At 31.2% G+C, this 17,043-nt stretch overlaps 4 protein-coding genes across 9 annotated transcripts; 3 read left to right on the plus strand and 1 right to left on the minus strand.

Annotated features, from left to right (window-relative positions):
* Nucleotides 1-1,867: 1,867 nt before the first annotated feature.
* On the plus strand, nt 1,868-4,060 carry Pus1 (Pseudouridine synthase 1). Of its 3 annotated transcripts, XR_013495043.1 has the most exons (8): nt 1,868-2,029; nt 2,099-2,240; nt 2,421-2,813; nt 2,931-3,267; nt 3,335-3,470; nt 3,545-3,590; nt 3,670-3,815; nt 3,883-4,060. XR_013495043.1 is itself a non-coding variant. In XM_078193620.1 (7 exons), exons 2-7 carry the CDS (start codon nt 2,168-2,170, stop codon nt 3,705-3,707), a joined length of 1,023 nt encoding a protein of 340 aa, XP_078049746.1. In that variant the 5' UTR covers nt 1,868-2,029; nt 2,099-2,167; the 3' UTR covers nt 3,708-4,060. The 3 variants fall into 3 exon arrangements, 2 of the variants coding, with proteins under 2 accessions (XP_078049746.1, XP_078049736.1); XM_078193620.1 differs by having other exon boundaries at nt 3,670-4,060; XM_078193610.1 differs by having other exon boundaries at nt 1,870-2,029; nt 3,335-3,590.
* Nucleotides 4,061-4,828: 768 nt separating this feature from the next.
* LOC144476494 (clotting factor C) lies at nt 4,829-8,796 on the plus strand. Its single transcript, XM_078193533.1, has 8 exons — nt 4,829-5,055; nt 5,612-5,651; nt 5,735-6,118; nt 6,200-6,612; nt 6,692-6,907; nt 7,411-7,709; nt 7,783-8,110; nt 8,184-8,796. The coding sequence occupies exons 1-8, from the start codon at nt 5,019-5,021 to the stop codon at nt 8,411-8,413; spliced, it is 1,947 nt and encodes a 648-aa protein (XP_078049659.1). The 5' UTR covers nt 4,829-5,018; the 3' UTR covers nt 8,414-8,796.
* Nucleotides 8,797-9,828: 1,032 nt separating this feature from the next.
* Nucleotides 9,829-12,497, plus strand: LOC144476544 (uncharacterized). Its single transcript, XM_078193633.1, has 5 exons — nt 9,829-10,124; nt 10,861-10,900; nt 11,011-11,394; nt 11,473-11,885; nt 11,959-12,497. Exons 1-5 carry the CDS (start codon nt 10,088-10,090, stop codon nt 12,336-12,338), a joined length of 1,254 nt encoding a protein of 417 aa, XP_078049759.1. The 5' UTR covers nt 9,829-10,087; the 3' UTR covers nt 12,339-12,497.
* A 139-nt stretch (nt 12,498-12,636) lies between these two features.
* Nucleotides 12,637-16,966, minus strand: LOC144476507 (charged multivesicular body protein 7). Of its 4 annotated transcripts, none has more exons than XM_078193587.1 (6): nt 16,835-16,966; nt 14,948-15,143; nt 14,225-14,521; nt 13,359-14,130; nt 13,088-13,283; nt 12,637-13,013 (listed from the first exon to the last, which is right to left on the minus strand). In XM_078193587.1, exons 3-6 carry the CDS (start codon nt 14,512-14,514, stop codon nt 12,925-12,927), a joined length of 1,347 nt encoding a protein of 448 aa, XP_078049713.1. In that variant the 5' UTR covers nt 14,515-14,521; nt 14,948-15,143; nt 16,835-16,966; the 3' UTR covers nt 12,637-12,924. The 4 variants fall into 4 exon arrangements, with proteins under 4 accessions (XP_078049713.1, XP_078049703.1, XP_078049684.1 ...); XM_078193577.1 differs by lacking the exon at nt 16,835-16,966 and adding an exon at nt 15,891-15,970; XM_078193558.1 differs by lacking the exons at nt 14,948-15,143; nt 16,835-16,966 and adding an exon at nt 14,598-14,938.
* Between the last annotated feature and the right edge of the window lie 77 nt (nt 16,967-17,043).

Consider the following 17,043-nt stretch of genomic DNA (forward strand, 5'->3'; position numbering starts at 1 on the left):
TCAAATTCCCTACATCCAAGACAATTGAGATAGGGACCGTAACACTGTTGTTACGGTTTGAATTGTTCAGTGTAGGGAATTCGGTATGGTTCGGATGCCCGTGGAGCGCTGACCGCTCTGCTCGTGAAAGGTTGTAGAGAGATGTACAAACTCTAAATACTTTAAGCAAAAGGTACTTTATTTATAGTGCTCTAAGATGTACTTTCTTTGACTGTCGAATAAAGTCTGAGGTTTTCTGTGGAGTTCTGCATTTTCTTCCAGCTTCTTTTCCTTCCCTCCTTCTTTAGCCAATAGGAAAATTAGCTGGGCGCTGCTGAATTTGCTGGACGTTGATTTGTCGGCCGGTCCGTCTTCCGGTTGCAGCTCGAAGTTGATTGGTGGTTCGACAGTGCGCATGCGGGTGGGAGTGCACGGGAGTCGAGCGCGCAGGGGTGAAAAGCCCGCCGAAATGAACATTGTGGGGATGTGCCGCGCGCGAAGATTTCGGCTCGAGGACTGAGTAAGAGATAGAGGTCAGAGAGGGTTCCGAGAAGTCCTTGTCTAAAGATTTACGACGTCCTGTACTTGAGAGATCCGGATTTGTTATTGTGACTCGTCTAGTTCACGTGAAATTGGAGAGGGTCTTACGAGAGGCTACTTGTCTTTCTCTACATTCCTCGATTAGTCTCGCTAGATAAAAAAAAAGGCTCAACGAAGAATTTCGTGGGAACTCTCTCATTATCTCCTTACATATTCTCAGTTATTCCTCTCGGCCGATACTGTATCTCTATATAAATATACGATATAAATTTGTATTTATTAGGTCTACAACTAAGTTCTTGCTGTTTTTTTTTATGAAAACGCAACTTTATTGTAAAAAAATTGTTACGAATGACTCATTCAAAGTAGTGCCGATCGCTAGCTACAACTTTTGCCCATCTTTCTGGCGGAGTTCGAATACCGTTGCGATAATAGTCTTCATCTTTTGAGGCTATCCACGAATCAAGCTATTTTTTGATGTCTTCATATGAGCGGAACTGCTGATCAGCCAGACTATGTGCCATCGAACGGAACAAGTAATAATCGGATGGCGCAATGTCTGGGGAATATGGCGGGTGAGGTAGGACTTCCCATTTGAATGTGTTTCCACGTAGGTTTTAACAGGTTTGGCAACATGAGGCCGAGCACCGTCATGCGTCGTCCCTTGGCTTCAAATCATAAGGAACCCAAGTTCCTTGCTTTTGAATCATTCCCAACGCATGCAGTCGCTTGCAAATGGCTTGCTGGGTAACTCCTAATACTGAAGCAAGTTGTTCTTGCGTTTGGCACGGATCCTCCTCAAGCAATGCCTCCAATTCAGCGTCTTCGAACGTTTTTGGCCTTCCTTCACGCGGGCGATCGTCAACATTGAAATCACCGTTCCTGAAGCGACGGAACCAATCACGGCACGTTGTTTTACTTAGAGCAGCATCTCCGTAAACTTTGTTGAGTTCTCGATGCGCTTCAGCCGCCGTTTTCTTCGAATGAAATAAGAAAATCAACACTTCCCGCAAATGACGATTATTTGGCATAAAACCAGACATCTTCACACAATCAAAAGTGTATGACGCCAAAACAAATTCACTAACGTGTTAACGGGGGTTGTTTGCCAGATGTCTAAGCTTGGTTCATGACGTTTTGGTTATGTCTAAATCGACCTGCACTTTTTGCTGGAGCTATCTATAGGCAAACAGCGAGAACTTAGTTGTAGACCTAATACATTCGAACTTCCCTCTTGTCGCCATAAATTGAAAGCGTATAGTCTAATAGCGCGGTCGTAATATAAACTAGTGACTATGTTCGCGTCGCTCATGAAACGTGATAACGTAACACTGTAATATGACCTATTCCAACACGCTGCACATACATAACACTTTTTTTAGTTCTTTCCATTCTTCCTCCATGAGTTTAGAGGAATGAGTATTTATATGTAACTGAAATTGTAATTTTCGGTATACATATAAAAATATTTATGTAACTTTCCTATGTGTGCAACACATATGCCATGAAGGTTCATCCATTATTTTTATTGTATTTAATTCATAGATATTTCATATTACAGTACATTTGATTTTTCTAGGTTATAAACGTGCATTGGAAACTTTACATGAGTTTATAACCAAACTTTCAATCAATTAAAAATCTATAAATGTTTTCAACCATAAAACGTTGTAGTATAAATAATAGTTTTCCTTTCCAGCATTTATTAAGTCTACGTTGTGGTAAGATATTTAACAAAATATGAGTTCTAATTCTTTCGATTAAACTTTTCTTTTAATTCAATTAAATTTTTTTCTATTTGTATTGTGTAAATATAACAATAATTGTCTCAACATATTAGGTTATTTAAACAGTTTCTTATGGAGAAATATGTAAATTGTTAAAATAATTTAATTTTGTAGCTAACATTTACCGAAATATGTCAGAAGTCCTTGCCAGTAATGTCAAAGAGGTGAATGGTGCAGAGAAAAGTACTAAAAGACATGTAAATGATGAGGATAATGACGAAGTTGCAGTAAAAGTACAGAAGGTAGAAGAAGAAGAAGCAGCAGAAAAAATAAAACAAAAGACAAGCAATTTTGTAATAATGATGGGTTATCTCGGTAGAGATTACTACGGAATGCAAAGAAATCGTGGCCTAAAAACGATAGAAGAGGATTTAATGCTTGCTTTGCTTAAATCTAATTTAATTAACCAGACCCAGTATGATGATATTCGGGAACTCAGATTTCAGAGAGCTGCTCGTACAGATAAAAGTGTTTCTGCAGTTAGACAAATTGTTTCTCTTAAATTACGTAAGTCTTTTAAAGTATTTTCTTAAATGTTTATTTAATTATTATTTATTACTGTGTATAGATGTAAAGTACACTATTTAATCTGTAAAGTTAACATAATTAAATAATATCTTTTAGCAAGAGATGCGAAAAAAGAGGTAATAAATGAACATTTACCCAAGGAAATTAGAGTATTTGGTCTTAGAAGGGTAACAAAAGGTTTTAATAGCAAAAATCAATGTAATGCGAGGACATACAGATATGTTATACCAACATTTTCATTAGTACCAGAAGATCCGAATTCCTTAAATACAGAAGATGAAATAGATACAGAGAAACGTTTGGAACAACTTTCTACAATAGATGGAAAACCTTATAATGAATTTCGAGCATCCAAAGATATGATTGATAAACTCAATGAAAATTTAAAATTACTAGAGGGCACACATCGTTTCCATAATTTTACAGTAAAAGTGTAAGTTGTTTTGATTAATTACATTATTATGTAATAATGCGGAAAATTGCAAAATGCTAATTTATAGGAGGCCAAAAGACCCAAGCGGTCGACGCTATATTATGTCATTTAGTTGTATTGAATTATTTGTTGCAAACAACATGGAATTTGCAGTGTTAGAAATTAAAGGACAAAGTTTCATGCTTCATCAAATTAGAAAAATGGTATCTTTAGTAGTAGGTATCTGTAGGAATATTGTTACACCAGATATTATTAACACAGCATTTTCGCCGGACAGAATAGATATTCCTGTTGCACCTGGTCTTGGATTAAGTTTACATCATGTAAGTTATGTACGAAAATAGCAAAATTCAGGTGGCTTCTAGGCATAAATACTTATATAAAGTTTAAATATTTTCATAGGTCCATTACCAATACTACAACGAAAGGTATGGAAATGATGGAATTCATGAAGCATTAAATTGGGAAGAATATGATGTGGAAGTAGAACAATTTTATAAAGACTATATCGTTAAAAATATAGTAGACACGGAAGCTACGGAGAAAACGTATCCTTTTTTATAACTACTTCTTTATTTAATAATTTAAATATTTATCTTAACCAGGATAAAATAGGACATTAAATTGGTTGGCGTCAAATCTCACACCAAAAAGATTTACTCTCAGATACGATTGACATCATGAAAACACTTTCCATAATAAATAACATTGTATTTACGTTTCAAACTTGTACGAAATACATTTTTTGATAATTAAATTTATTTAGTTTACAAATAAAGGTGTAATTACAGTACTCTAGTATTACTACAGCAGTCCGTAAAAATAACATATATACGATATGTTTTTCTACATATTCTAGGTGTAATTCACCCTGATAACATTAACTAAATCAACTTTTATGCAATGTATCTAAGGACAATTCAGCATTTTATTTTTCATTCATATTTCATTGAGTTGATAATTTAGGTACAGAAATGTAAGAATGGGAGGTCCTTTCCCGACTTCAATTTTATGACAATATTTTTAATCACATATTGTAAATATTGTTCAGTATATTTACTATATTTATTATATTTTTAGGAAGCTGGAGATCTTGTAAAACATAGCAGGTTAACAGACAAAACAGAACATGACCAAATCTCCAGTACACTATTAATATTATGTCCAAAAAATAATTTTATTCTTATATTGTATAGTAAGATAAACTAAAACACGCGTTAATGATATGTAGTAATTATCTGAAAAAGAAAGTAGAGGAAAATCTGTTGAAAAAATATTATTATACTAATAAAAAGACTAATATATGCTCATTAGGTTTAAAAAAAAAGAAGCAGATACTCAAGAAAAGGAGAATCTTAGCGACGATTGTTTTTATGAAATCAAAATTTAAAAAATTTACCTCTTATATTATATTTCTATGTCTAAGCCGACCACTGAATTGAAATGCATTAGAATTATTATCATTGCTACAAACAGATAACCATTCCTATTTTTCTTTCTTTTTTCTGTTGAATGTTGCAAAATGTATGCTGTATGCTGGTTACTTTACTCTTCCACGTATAATTCTTCGGGAAGAGTATGCTTCATGTGTGTGCTGTGTTTCCTCTCACAACTACAATCACAGTAGATTGCTACTTGGAAATCGTGTTTGGCTCGAATCCGGTAATTCCCGATTGATTCAAGATTAGTACACGATCAGCGAGTACTAGCTGAGAAGCTGAATCGCAACTTTAAAAGTTTCCTCCATTAATATGAAAAATATCGTAATAGCATTTTTTTTAACAATTAGTAAGTATACAAATTTCTATTATATTCTTAAGTGATTTCTTAAATTTATTAAATAATTTAGAAAATTAACTGAATAGTTACAAATTTTCAAGAAGTCTTTAAAAAAAAATTATTTAAATTTATGATGAATAAATTTAGTGTATTTTAAAATTTTATAAGAAATTACAATTTTATTGTTTATCATAGTTTTTGTATTTAATATAGAAAATTAATTTATTTATATTAATAAAAAGATAAATATTATCAACCAATGTTATTAATGCAGTGAATTGAAGAAAACAAATGTACAACCACGTTTAAAAACTAGTTTATAGTTGTCCTTGAACTCTAGAGAGACATGTTCACTTATACAATCTAAGTCACAGATATAACACATACCTCCTTTATCAAATTAAGGTATTATGAAATTACATTTTATCACTGGCAGTTTTAAGATACATGCATCTCTAGAATATACACATTTCATTAATAACTTTATAGAATTTAGAACAAAGAAATTTCCACTTAACTCCAATGTTTGTAAATTAATTTATAAAAACATAATATATTTTCACAGATGTATTTAAAACTGGACATGGACAAACAACAAATTGTGGGTGAGACTCAAAACTTCCATATGTTATATTGAAGAAGTATTAAATACATAATAAATTATTAAACAATTTTCTTTTTTCAATAGCGCGGAAAAATTTCAATGCAAAAATGGAGATTGTATAGAAAGTATATTATTATGTGATGGGGAAGCAAACTGCAAGGATGAATCTGATGAAACAGTTGCAGAATGTAGTAAAACGGACATCAAATGCCCACATACAGCATTTCGATGTGCATATGGTGCTTGTGTTGATGGGGATGCAACTTGTAATGGAATAAAAGATTGTGTTGACAATAGTGATGAAACATTGCCAAAATGCAATAGTACAATCAATTCATCTTTAGAATGTCGAAGCAATGAATTCAAATGTAATAATGGGCAATGCATTTCCACAAATAACGTGTGTGATGGTAATGCAGATTGCTCTGATAGTTCAGATGAAACATTTATTCAATGTGGAGGAATCTTGTAAGTTGCAAGGCAGTCAATAGATAATTATAGTTATATATTTTCTACAGATAATTTATGTTTTTTGTACAATTTTTCTAGGTGTGAGCAATTATTTTTTCGATGTCGTTATGGTGCCTGCATCGAGAACGATTTAAAGTGCAATGGAGTAATAAATTGCGTAGATGGCTCAGATGAGAACCCAATATTATGTGGAACAGTTCCATCATCTACAGAGCATCCAGGACCACTAGTAACACCTTTGATAACAAACACTGTCACACCTTATGTGCCATCAGTAACTTGTGGAATACCACCACAACCACAAAACGGTGACTGGAAGTTGCATAAATCACAATGTCAATCTGGAGTGCACTGTGATGCCGGACAAGACTTTCAATTTCAAGTAGGAACACATTTGGTCTACAGTTGTAATCGTGGATTTAAGATCAAAGGCTCTACTGATGTTTTCTGTGGTAGAAATGGTGTGTGGTATAAAATCCCTGAGTGTGAAGGTAAGACAATCTTTGAACTCAACACATGTGATTGAAATATACAGTTGTATGAAAACATTGTTAACTTTTTCTACTTCAGAGGTCCACTGTACCAACTTAAATTCAGCTTCAATATCTGCTGACTGCAATTACCCTGGATCAGATTTTATAACATGTGATTCACCTAAACCTGGTACAACAGCAACTTTAAAATGCCGCGACAGTTATCGCGAGGACAGAACACTACCATCGCCTACAACCGTCAAATGCAGTGATAATGGTGAATGGACACCACAACCATTGAGATGCGTTCCAGGTCCGCTAATAAATATATTTATTAATTGGGGTACATCTGTACTGCAAATGAGCATAGCAGACAATAATTTTATTTCAATACAGAAAATTGATAATAAAATCGTTATATCCGGAAGCAAAGAGGAACTATTTAAACCAAACATTGACATTAGATCTTTAACATAGAATTATTATTCCAGTATATTAAAGGTTATAAAATTAAAATTGAAAATATAATACGAATAATATTTGCATGAATATAATTTGAAATTATCACAGTAATTGACAAAGACTGATATGTTTTTTTTATATATTTAGGTACTTTTTATATGTTATACCAATTTCAATATATTTTTAAATACCAGTAAGATATTATATTTGTACAAACAATAAATGTGTAACATATTTTTTTATCTTTCAACTTATTATTTATTCCTGCAAGACTGTTCTAAGCTTTTTGTACATTCCTTTATAATATGTATTTGTCAGATGAATAATTATGATATAAATTAATCCATGTTTTAGTGTGCGGTATCATTCCTAAATCACTTACTCCACTTATTGTAAATGGAACTACTGCTGATATTACTGAGTTTCCATGGCATGCTACACTATATAGAGCACTAACACCGACTGCACCGAAAGAGTTTATTTGTGGTGGAACCATTATTCATGAAAAGTTAATAGTTACTGCAGCTCATTGTGTTTACGATGAAAATAGCGGCCGTAAACACAATGCCTCAATATTTTTTGTAGCAACTGGTATCTTGTTTAGAGATTATGACTCTTCATTACATAATAATATTACATTAGTACGAACACAGGTACGCATATTTTTATTTCATTGTTTATTTAAAAGTTATATTTGATGCCTTTATTAATGTATGTTGTTTTCAGGTAAAAGAAATCCACGTTTCTTGTGATTACATTGGAATACGTGGAGCTTACAGAGCAGACATAGCTATATTAGAAGTTGCAAAGCCTTTTGTATTTTCAACATTATTACAACCTATATGCTTAGACTATTCCAACCGTGTTATATTAGACACTGAAATGGTGGGAAGAGTAGCAGGATTCGGTAGAACTGCTTTGGGTTCATCTAGCTACATATTACAAACAATTAGAGTACCATATATCTCTAATAGGAAGTGCAAAGATGAGAGCAACATATTTGAGACTGAAACTTACATCACACATGATAAATTCTGTGCTGGTTACACGAACGGTAAATATATTCATAAGTAAGAATAATTCATTTGTACTGTGTAGAAGTTTATTAAAAAACATACAAATTGTAGGTTCATCAGTATGCGATGGTGACAGTGGTGGTGGACTAATTTTCGAATATAGCAAGTTATGGTATTTGAAGGGCATTGTTAGTGTTAGTCTTGGAACAAAGGTGGTAGGAGGAAGTAGGCAATGTGACAGTTCCACATATTCTTTATACACTGCTGTTTCTGTCCATATGCAGTGGATAGAGAATTTTATTCTTGGAGTTGGCAATAAATGTGTTGAACATTTAATGTGATAAAAACTTGAAAGAATATAAAAACACTACATGTGATAAATACATTGCACACCAATAAATATTTCCAACTATCTATATTATTTAAGTCTAAGTTCTATAATATTACAAACTACATTCCGAGACAATAAGGAAACTATATTCAAGATTAAGAAATGAGTATGAGATTAAAAATCTGCGTTTCAGCAATGATTTTGTAAATGTAAAATAAAACTAAACCAAGACACTTTTAAAACTTGTAGTCAGTAACCAGAAAATTATGAATATTGTTTACATAATAAATTCTTTATGTCATTTCATTACAATTATCAAAATCGTGTTAATTTGCAAATAAAAAAGTATATATGGATGAAGTTTTTGAAAAACCACATAAACCATTGTTTCTTATTTCATGATACATATTTTCTGCATACTCAGATTTAGTTAATTTCTGCTTCTTCGATTAGGTTTAGATATTAATTTCGGTGAAGAAACTTTGGCAGTCTAAGTTCAAAATGGAGTTTAAGTTGTGGGCAAATCAATCAAAGAAACGAAATTCAATCATCGAAGGAACAAACGAATAGGGAGGAAGAAAAGAAAAATGTAAGGAAAGTTAAGATGAGTGTATTAAAAATCGCGTAGAAGAAATATACGAGAAGGAATATCAGGAATGAACTATAGAACATTTTTCCCACTGTTTTAATTTTATAACAGCATTTTTTATTAGGACATTGCAAACCATTGTTGAGAATACTTCAATTTCGGAAATCTTGTAAAAAAAATTAACAGAATAGCTAACAAAGGAAGACATGGGAACATTTTCATTTTACAGCTTAAATCTGAAAAAAAGTCAAAACAGTATTGCGACGCTAATTACCAGATTAAGATTCTGATATCCGAACTACGTTTATAGTAATTACTACAATATAGTTAGTCAACATATATAATACAAAACTGCTACAAATATGTATATTAGTCTAGAGAAGAGCAGCAAATACTCCCAGGAAAACGATGTATCATATCAAAGATTGCTTTTACAAAACTAAGATTTGTAATGTAAGCGATCTCTGAGATGGTCGCCGGTCAGGCGGCGTACTGTTTATGTCTCGGAGATAAGAGGTCTCTGTTTGAGGGATGAGATGGTTCGTCGAGGGGAGGAGGCCCTTTTTCGAAGAGAAAGAGACAGTCGAATAAAGATCTTTGCCAAAGAAGCAGCCCACCTAATTTCTCACCTTGTGTCTTCTACAGTAAAATGCACCTTGTATTCTTATATTTCAGATAATCCTTCTTATTATATATTTTTCTGTTAGATAATGTAAAATACAATAGAGAATTCCATCTAAATCTCAAAATGTCATTCAAGTCCTCTACTATACAATGTATCTAAATAATACAGTAATTGATAATAGAAAGTATAGATATCAGAATATTGTGTAAATAAATGTTGAAATCAAGGAGTCTCTACTGTATATGCGACTTATTGTTTACTTCTTTTTTCCGCGCATAATCATTGTATGTGTCATGTTATCCCCTTTCACAACACACTCATACTAGAGTATGATTGCAACTTGGAATTTCCAAGTTGGAAATCATGTTTGGCTTGAATCTGGTAATTACAGATACATATCCTCATAGTATACGAACAGCGAATACCAGTTGAGGAGCTAAATCGTGACTTTGAAGGTGTCCTCCATTAATATGACAAATATTGCGATAGTATTTTTTTTAATAATTAGTAAGTATAAACGTTTCTATTATATTTTAAAACAATTTCTTAAATTTATTAAATAACTTCGAATATTAACTGAATAATTACAGGTAACTAAGTTCAAGTATTCTCAAATGAAGGACTTAAATTTAGCATAATTGAATTGAAAAATCTCTTTAATATTGCAAGAAATAACTTCTTCGTTTACTAAAGATTTTTATTTAACGTACTAAAATAATTTGTTCATATTAATGGAAAATATGAACAATATATCCCAACATTAGTAATGCTATGAATTGAAGAAAACAAATATATAATGATATTCGAATTGTTGACTTTGAAGTGTGGAAAGGACATTTATATATCCTAATCATAAAACTGTAAATCTTTATGCAAAATAAAAGCCTGACGAATATTTGATTCTTTTTTCATAATGTTAACTTGATCAAACTAGTGCATTGATATCGTTTAATGATTTTAACTTTCATAATAAAATCTAGAATCTACTAATCATAAGTGAATCATGTACCATTCACTTTAAGAAATTTCTTTAATAGAATAAAGTATTATAAAATTATATTTCATTATTTGCAGTTTTATAAAAATGATTAAAAATCAAAAAAGTAATTAAAATAATTACACCTTTAGGATATAAAGCTTCAAAATATATTTAATTTATTATATTGAGTAAAGAATTTTTATTTAATTGCAATTTTTGTGAATTGATTTATAAAAACAAAATATATTTTCATCTTACTCACAGGTGTATTAAAAACTGGATATGGACGTAGATGGTATTGTGGGTGAGTTTGAACATTTTAAAATACTCTTAAACTTTTTTGGTAATACTAGGGATAAGCCTATTCATTTCTGGTAATACATAACTAATTACAAAATAAATTTTATTTAATAGTGTGGATACATTTCAATGTGAGAATGGAGAATGCATAGAAAATGTATTATTATGTGATGGACGACCAGATTGCAGTGATAGATCTGATGAAACAGCAGCAGAATGTACAAAACGAGACATTATATGTCCATATACTACATTCCGGTGTGGATATGGTGCTTGTGTAGATGGGGATAAAACTTGTAATGGAGTCAAAGATTGTGTTGACAATAGCGATGAAACATTGCCAAACTGCTATAGTTCATACAATGCATCCTCCGAATGTCAAAGAAATGAATTTAAATGCAACAATAGGCAATGCATTTCTATAAATAATGTGTGCAATGGCAATGCAGATTGTTCTGATGGTTCAGATGAAACGTTTGTTCAGTGTGGAAGAGTTTCGTAGGTTGCAAGATAGTCAAAAAATAAATAGTTAGATATTGTCTGCAAGTAATTTATATTTCCTTATAATTTTCCTAGGTGTAGCCAATTTCATTTTCGATGTCGTTATGGTGCCTGCATTGAGAACAATTTAAAGTGTAATGGTGTAATAAATTGCATAGATGGCTCAGATGAAACCCCAATATTGTGTGGAACAATTTCAACACCTACAGACTATCCAAAACAATCAGCAATACCTATGGTAACAACTAATAAAGCTCCTTATGTGCCATCAGTGTCTTGTAGAACGCCACCACAACCACGAAATGGAGACTGGAAATTGCATAAATCACAATGCCAATCTGGAGTGCACTGTCATACCGGACAGGACTTTCAATTTCAGATAGGAACACATTTGGTCTACAGTTGTAATCGTGGATTTAAGGTCAAAGGATCTACTGATGTTTTCTGTGATATAAATGGTGTATGGTACAAAGTCCCTGAGTGTGAAGGTACAAAAATGTTTGAACTCAGTACATGTGATTGTACAGTTATGTAAAACATTGTTAACTTTTTCTATTTCAGAGATACACTGTACAAACCTAAATTCAGCTTTAATAGTTGCTGATTGTAAATACCCTGGACTGGATTTTACATCATGTGATTCACCTAGACCTGGTACAATAGCAACTTTAAAACATCGCGACAGTTATCACGGAACATTACCATTGCCTACAACTGTCACATGTAGTGACAATGGTGAATGGACCCCACAATCACTAGTACGTGATCCAGGTCCGGCAATAAATATATTTATTAACTGGGCCTCACATGCTGCGATAGGGGACAAGGCAGAAAATAATTTTATTGCGATAGAAAGATTAGATAATAAAATTATTATATATAAAAACATGGAGGAACTGTCTAATCCAGACATTGATATTAGGAGAATTATGACTCCATAAAAACGTTGCATAAATAATATTTGTACATATGATCTAAACTTATCAAAATTATTACCAGAGACTGAAATTTGTTTTTTATACGTTATAAAAATTTTGATTTATTTCTAAATATTAATATATTATAATAATATAAACGATAAATATGTGGTAGACGAATTTTCAAATGGGGCACGCTAGGGTCTACCGAAAGCAATAGACGGATTTAACAATGTAACAGTTCCAGATAACAGATAAACAGAAATTCATAATAGTGAATATTTAATATGATAAAAATTTGAAAAAATGTAGAAGTTCCACATAAAATAAATAAGTTTTCATTATTAATTGTATGACAAAACAACATTATTTAGTTATAAGTTAAGAAACTAAAATGACATAAAATTAAAAATTAAATACGAATATAAATATAAAACAAAAGCAAATTGTCATTTTTAAAACCTACATTCAAGTTTTAAGAAACATGAATATTACATTACATACATTGTCACCGTATAAACGCGCAAATAAAAAGATATGTATCATTATACATTGATCATGTTTTTGTAATACCGCAGAAACTAAAATTTGAAATTTGGGGGTACATATTTTATGCATATTCAGGTTCAGATAATTTCTGCTTTTTTCGGATAGACTGGGATGTTGATTCCAGTGATGAAGTTTTGGATATTGTAGGACCTATAAAATGGAAATTATTAGAATTATTACAATGAAAATTGTATATTAAATTTGTACCATTATAAAAATCTTACTTCCAAAACTCAAGTTTTTAAAACTATCTTGAAGTTCATCAATAGTGCTATTTAATGGCGAATTTGGAATTGTTGGGAAAATGACTTCATCTTCTTTCATTAATTCTTCGAGTTCTTGTTCCAAATCAGTATTTGATTCATTATTTTCAAAGGATTTCGATAATATATTCTGTACTTCGTTTTGTTCTCCTAACATCTAAAATTTACCATTAATATTAGTTCACATTCTTGATAAAGTAAAAATGAGTGATATTAAGTTATTTATAATGACCTCCGACAAGTCATCTACAACATCCCTAACATTATCTTCTGATAGTCCACTCTCATTCATTTTCTTCAATACATCAGATCCAGTTTTAAGGACTGATAATACAGCTATATTTGTGTGAGTGTCTTGAATGCGTGATATAAGCATACGAATATTTTCGAGGGTTTGTGCTCGAATTTGGATAGTATTTTCTAATTTTAATTTTTTTCTTAAATGTGTTTTTGCCACTTGGCGCAGACCTTTAGCTAAATAAGATTTAGCTTCATTTATAACATTAAGTTTTGCTTCCTCCATAACTTGTATTTCGTTCATAAGATCATTTTCCTGTTTCAGCAATTTGTATAATCCTTGTTCAATTTCTGTTACATTATCAGTTGGATGAACAGCAATTTTTATCAGTAATTCATTGTTATCTGTATTTTTTGTAAAGGTGACTTTTTTCTCTCGTCTCAGCCAAATTAAAACTAACATTACAGTATTATCTGATATATCTTCATTTAATTCAGATTTACAATCTTTTACTATCTCAGAAAATGCTACAAGAACATTTTCTTTTTTATTTTCCAAAACAGAAAACACCTGCTTCCCCAGATTTTTAAGAACTTGCAAATGTATGTATATAGTGTCCTTATTGATTTCATTGCTAATAACATAACTTTTGACCTTAGAAAATGACCATGCAAGTGGTCGTTTTATAAAGATATCGATTGACCATGCTGTCCAAGTATCACAAGGTTCTTTTAAAAAATCCACTTCTGGAATTATTTCATTATTTCTACAAAATATTCCACTAATTAATAATCACAAAAAAGTAAGTTTCTTTTAATTGATATTAATCATGCATGTATTAAAAATGGAACTAACATTACCGAAGAAGTTCTTCAACAACAGTTACTAAACAAATTGGTGTGCATCCTTTTCTTTTAAAAGCTACATTTAAATCTGCAATAGAAAAACTGCATTGCAATTTGTAATTCAAGCATTCATATATCAAATTTTGCCAAAACTTATATTTAGATGACCAATCCAACGGATTTGCTAATTTGCTTCGAAAAGGGGAAAATAGGGCATTCATTCTTTCCTCTTCATTCCAACATTTTGGCATTTTATCAAGCGGCAGTGCTAAATTGTTGCCCTCATCTTCCATTTCCCTGAACATTTTTTTCCTGGAAGAATTTAACTAGTTTTTCAAACTATATTTTGTGTAACATTATATTATAAACTTTCAACAGTAGTACTTACTTTTTACAACAATTAATATAAAACTTTTACTGCATATAAAAAGAATGTTTACTTAATTCGTTGAATATCGACAAAATTTCATTTTCAATTGAAAACTATTCTCAATGAAAAAAAGTGAAAAGTCTAGTGAACCTTATTAAAATTTTGTTTATATACGCTGTATCGATAATTACGCTTTGCTCTACATGTACATACAATAAACTTAAACAAGTACTATTTTTATGTAATCAATTAATAAAAACATTTAAATTACATCGCGCAAATGACGTTATTTACGTCTTTAAGCACTGAAATTAATCAGCTGCTCGCTAGCTTATTCAAGGAAAACTATTGCTAATAATAGAATTCACCTGTAGAGTACACCACCAGTCAGTCAAACCAAAAGGGCGGGAAATTAAACATAATTATGCATCGTTGCTTTTTCAATCGCGCCCATGCTGTTTAAGAAATAATTTACTATTTTGATCAATATTTAGTGATTTGACTATGTTTTTGTAGTCTGTTAGTAATAGTAAATATAGAACAGTCCAATATAGAATCTCCCACCTGCAGAATGCATTTTAATTACAAATTACACTTAGTTATTTCATGTTTTTATAATAAGAGATTTCAAATTGATAAAACTATTACTTCAATTAAAATTTTATTATGAATATAAAATTATTACACACGAAACTTATGAACATTTAATAATAAATATAATGAAAAACAATTCAAACTAATATAAACATCATTAAATAGAATGGTATAAATATGTACAAAAAACTATAGAAAATATATTTTACAATATACAACAACAGTATCCAGATACATTATATTTCTTTACAACTAGTGCATTAATTATATTACTATCACAGCTTTATCACAGACCAATAAATATATTTAAATATAAGATAATTTTTTTACATTGTATTGACAAGTTATAAAAATTAAGAAAATTTATTTACAACAGACTTTTTAGATCAAAGTTAATGTAGGAAAGCTATAAGAGATGTACTAATCTGTTATGAACTTAAAATTAATTAAGATACTACATTATAGCACATTGCAGGAGAAATTGTTCAAATTTATACATCTGCAAAAATAAAAAATAAGAAAAGTAGAAAATCAAGTACTTTAGAGCTTTTTAGGGAAGCTATAGCAGACTGGAAAGTCAGAATATTCTCTAGTTTCTTTATATAACTGAAGAAACATACAGAATAATTGTAAAACAATAAAATTATCTAAAAGCTTAACTATAATGGCACTTATTTGTTTACAAATATCACAAAATAGCAATGTTGTCGTACCCACATAGTATTGCAAAAGTTTTCAGCAGAAATTATGATTCAAGAGTGTATAATATCAAGAAGTTCCAATGTAGAACCATGTCAAAAGCTCTTGGAATCTTTTGTCTCTAATGTGTTGATTCAGATAAGATCACAGAGAATATCTAAATAAAATCAAATAGAAAACAATGGCCAAAGCATAAATATACTGACTAATCTATGCCTTCTTCCTCAGGTCTGAAATATAAAATAAAAGATCTATTAAAAAATTAAAATTTTAAGAATGGCTTAAGGAAAATATAGAGCATTATAAAATTTGTAGTATTTGAAAAGGTTTGAGATTTTCTGAATATAACTTACGGGTTATTGTGTAGGAATAAAATTGCATTCACTATTTCTGGCTTTGTACAAGATATTCTCTCAATAAGTATATATTCTGCTCTTTTAACAGATTCCTCGTTTGGAGCACTGCTTGCTGGAATTGCAAACAGTTTTTTGGCAATACCACTTAATTTTGGTAAAAGCAGTGTTTTTTCCTTCCACCATTGTAATAAATCATCATCTTTTGAAGCTTCTACATTCATATATGTGCTAATCTCATCTGTACAGTCTACAGATCCTGTATCCGAATCAACCCATTCTTGAAACATAAATCTCAATCTCTTTAATTCTGGTCCTTCATAACTTGTAGATGCAACAGGTTCCTCTATCTTAATATCAATCAAATTGTCAACAATCAAATCTCTCACATGTTGTAGAACTTCGGCTCTTTCTGCCTCTGAAAGCATTCGTAATTTTCTAAAAGCAGGTACTAAAAATGTAGCTATTTTACAATACTTGTGAACAATTAAATTCTCTTGCAAATAATCTCTGGTAGCACGTTTGATTCTCTCCATTTCGGAACTGTCATTATCATTGCTTGAACATTGTTTTATCAATTTCTTCAGCCATAGTAAGACTAAATACAACCTTGGCGTTGTGTCCACTTCTAAAATTGCTATTGCATTCTCGAACGGTTCCAAAAATTCGATCAAATCTTCTACTTTCTTTAAATCGTAACCTTCAAGTTTCGCACTCTCATTCGCGTTCGCTAAAATATCAACAATCTGCGCGTATTGTTTTGCAACAGAGCGCAGCATGGCCACCTTCGAGCACCATCTACTTTCTGTTTCTTCCTG

This window comes from Augochlora pura, chromosome 2 (assembly GCF_028453695.1).
Source record: "Augochlora pura isolate Apur16 chromosome 2, APUR_v2.2.1, whole genome shotgun sequence".
NCBI classification, from domain to species: Eukaryota; Metazoa; Arthropoda; class Insecta; order Hymenoptera; family Halictidae; genus Augochlora; species Augochlora pura.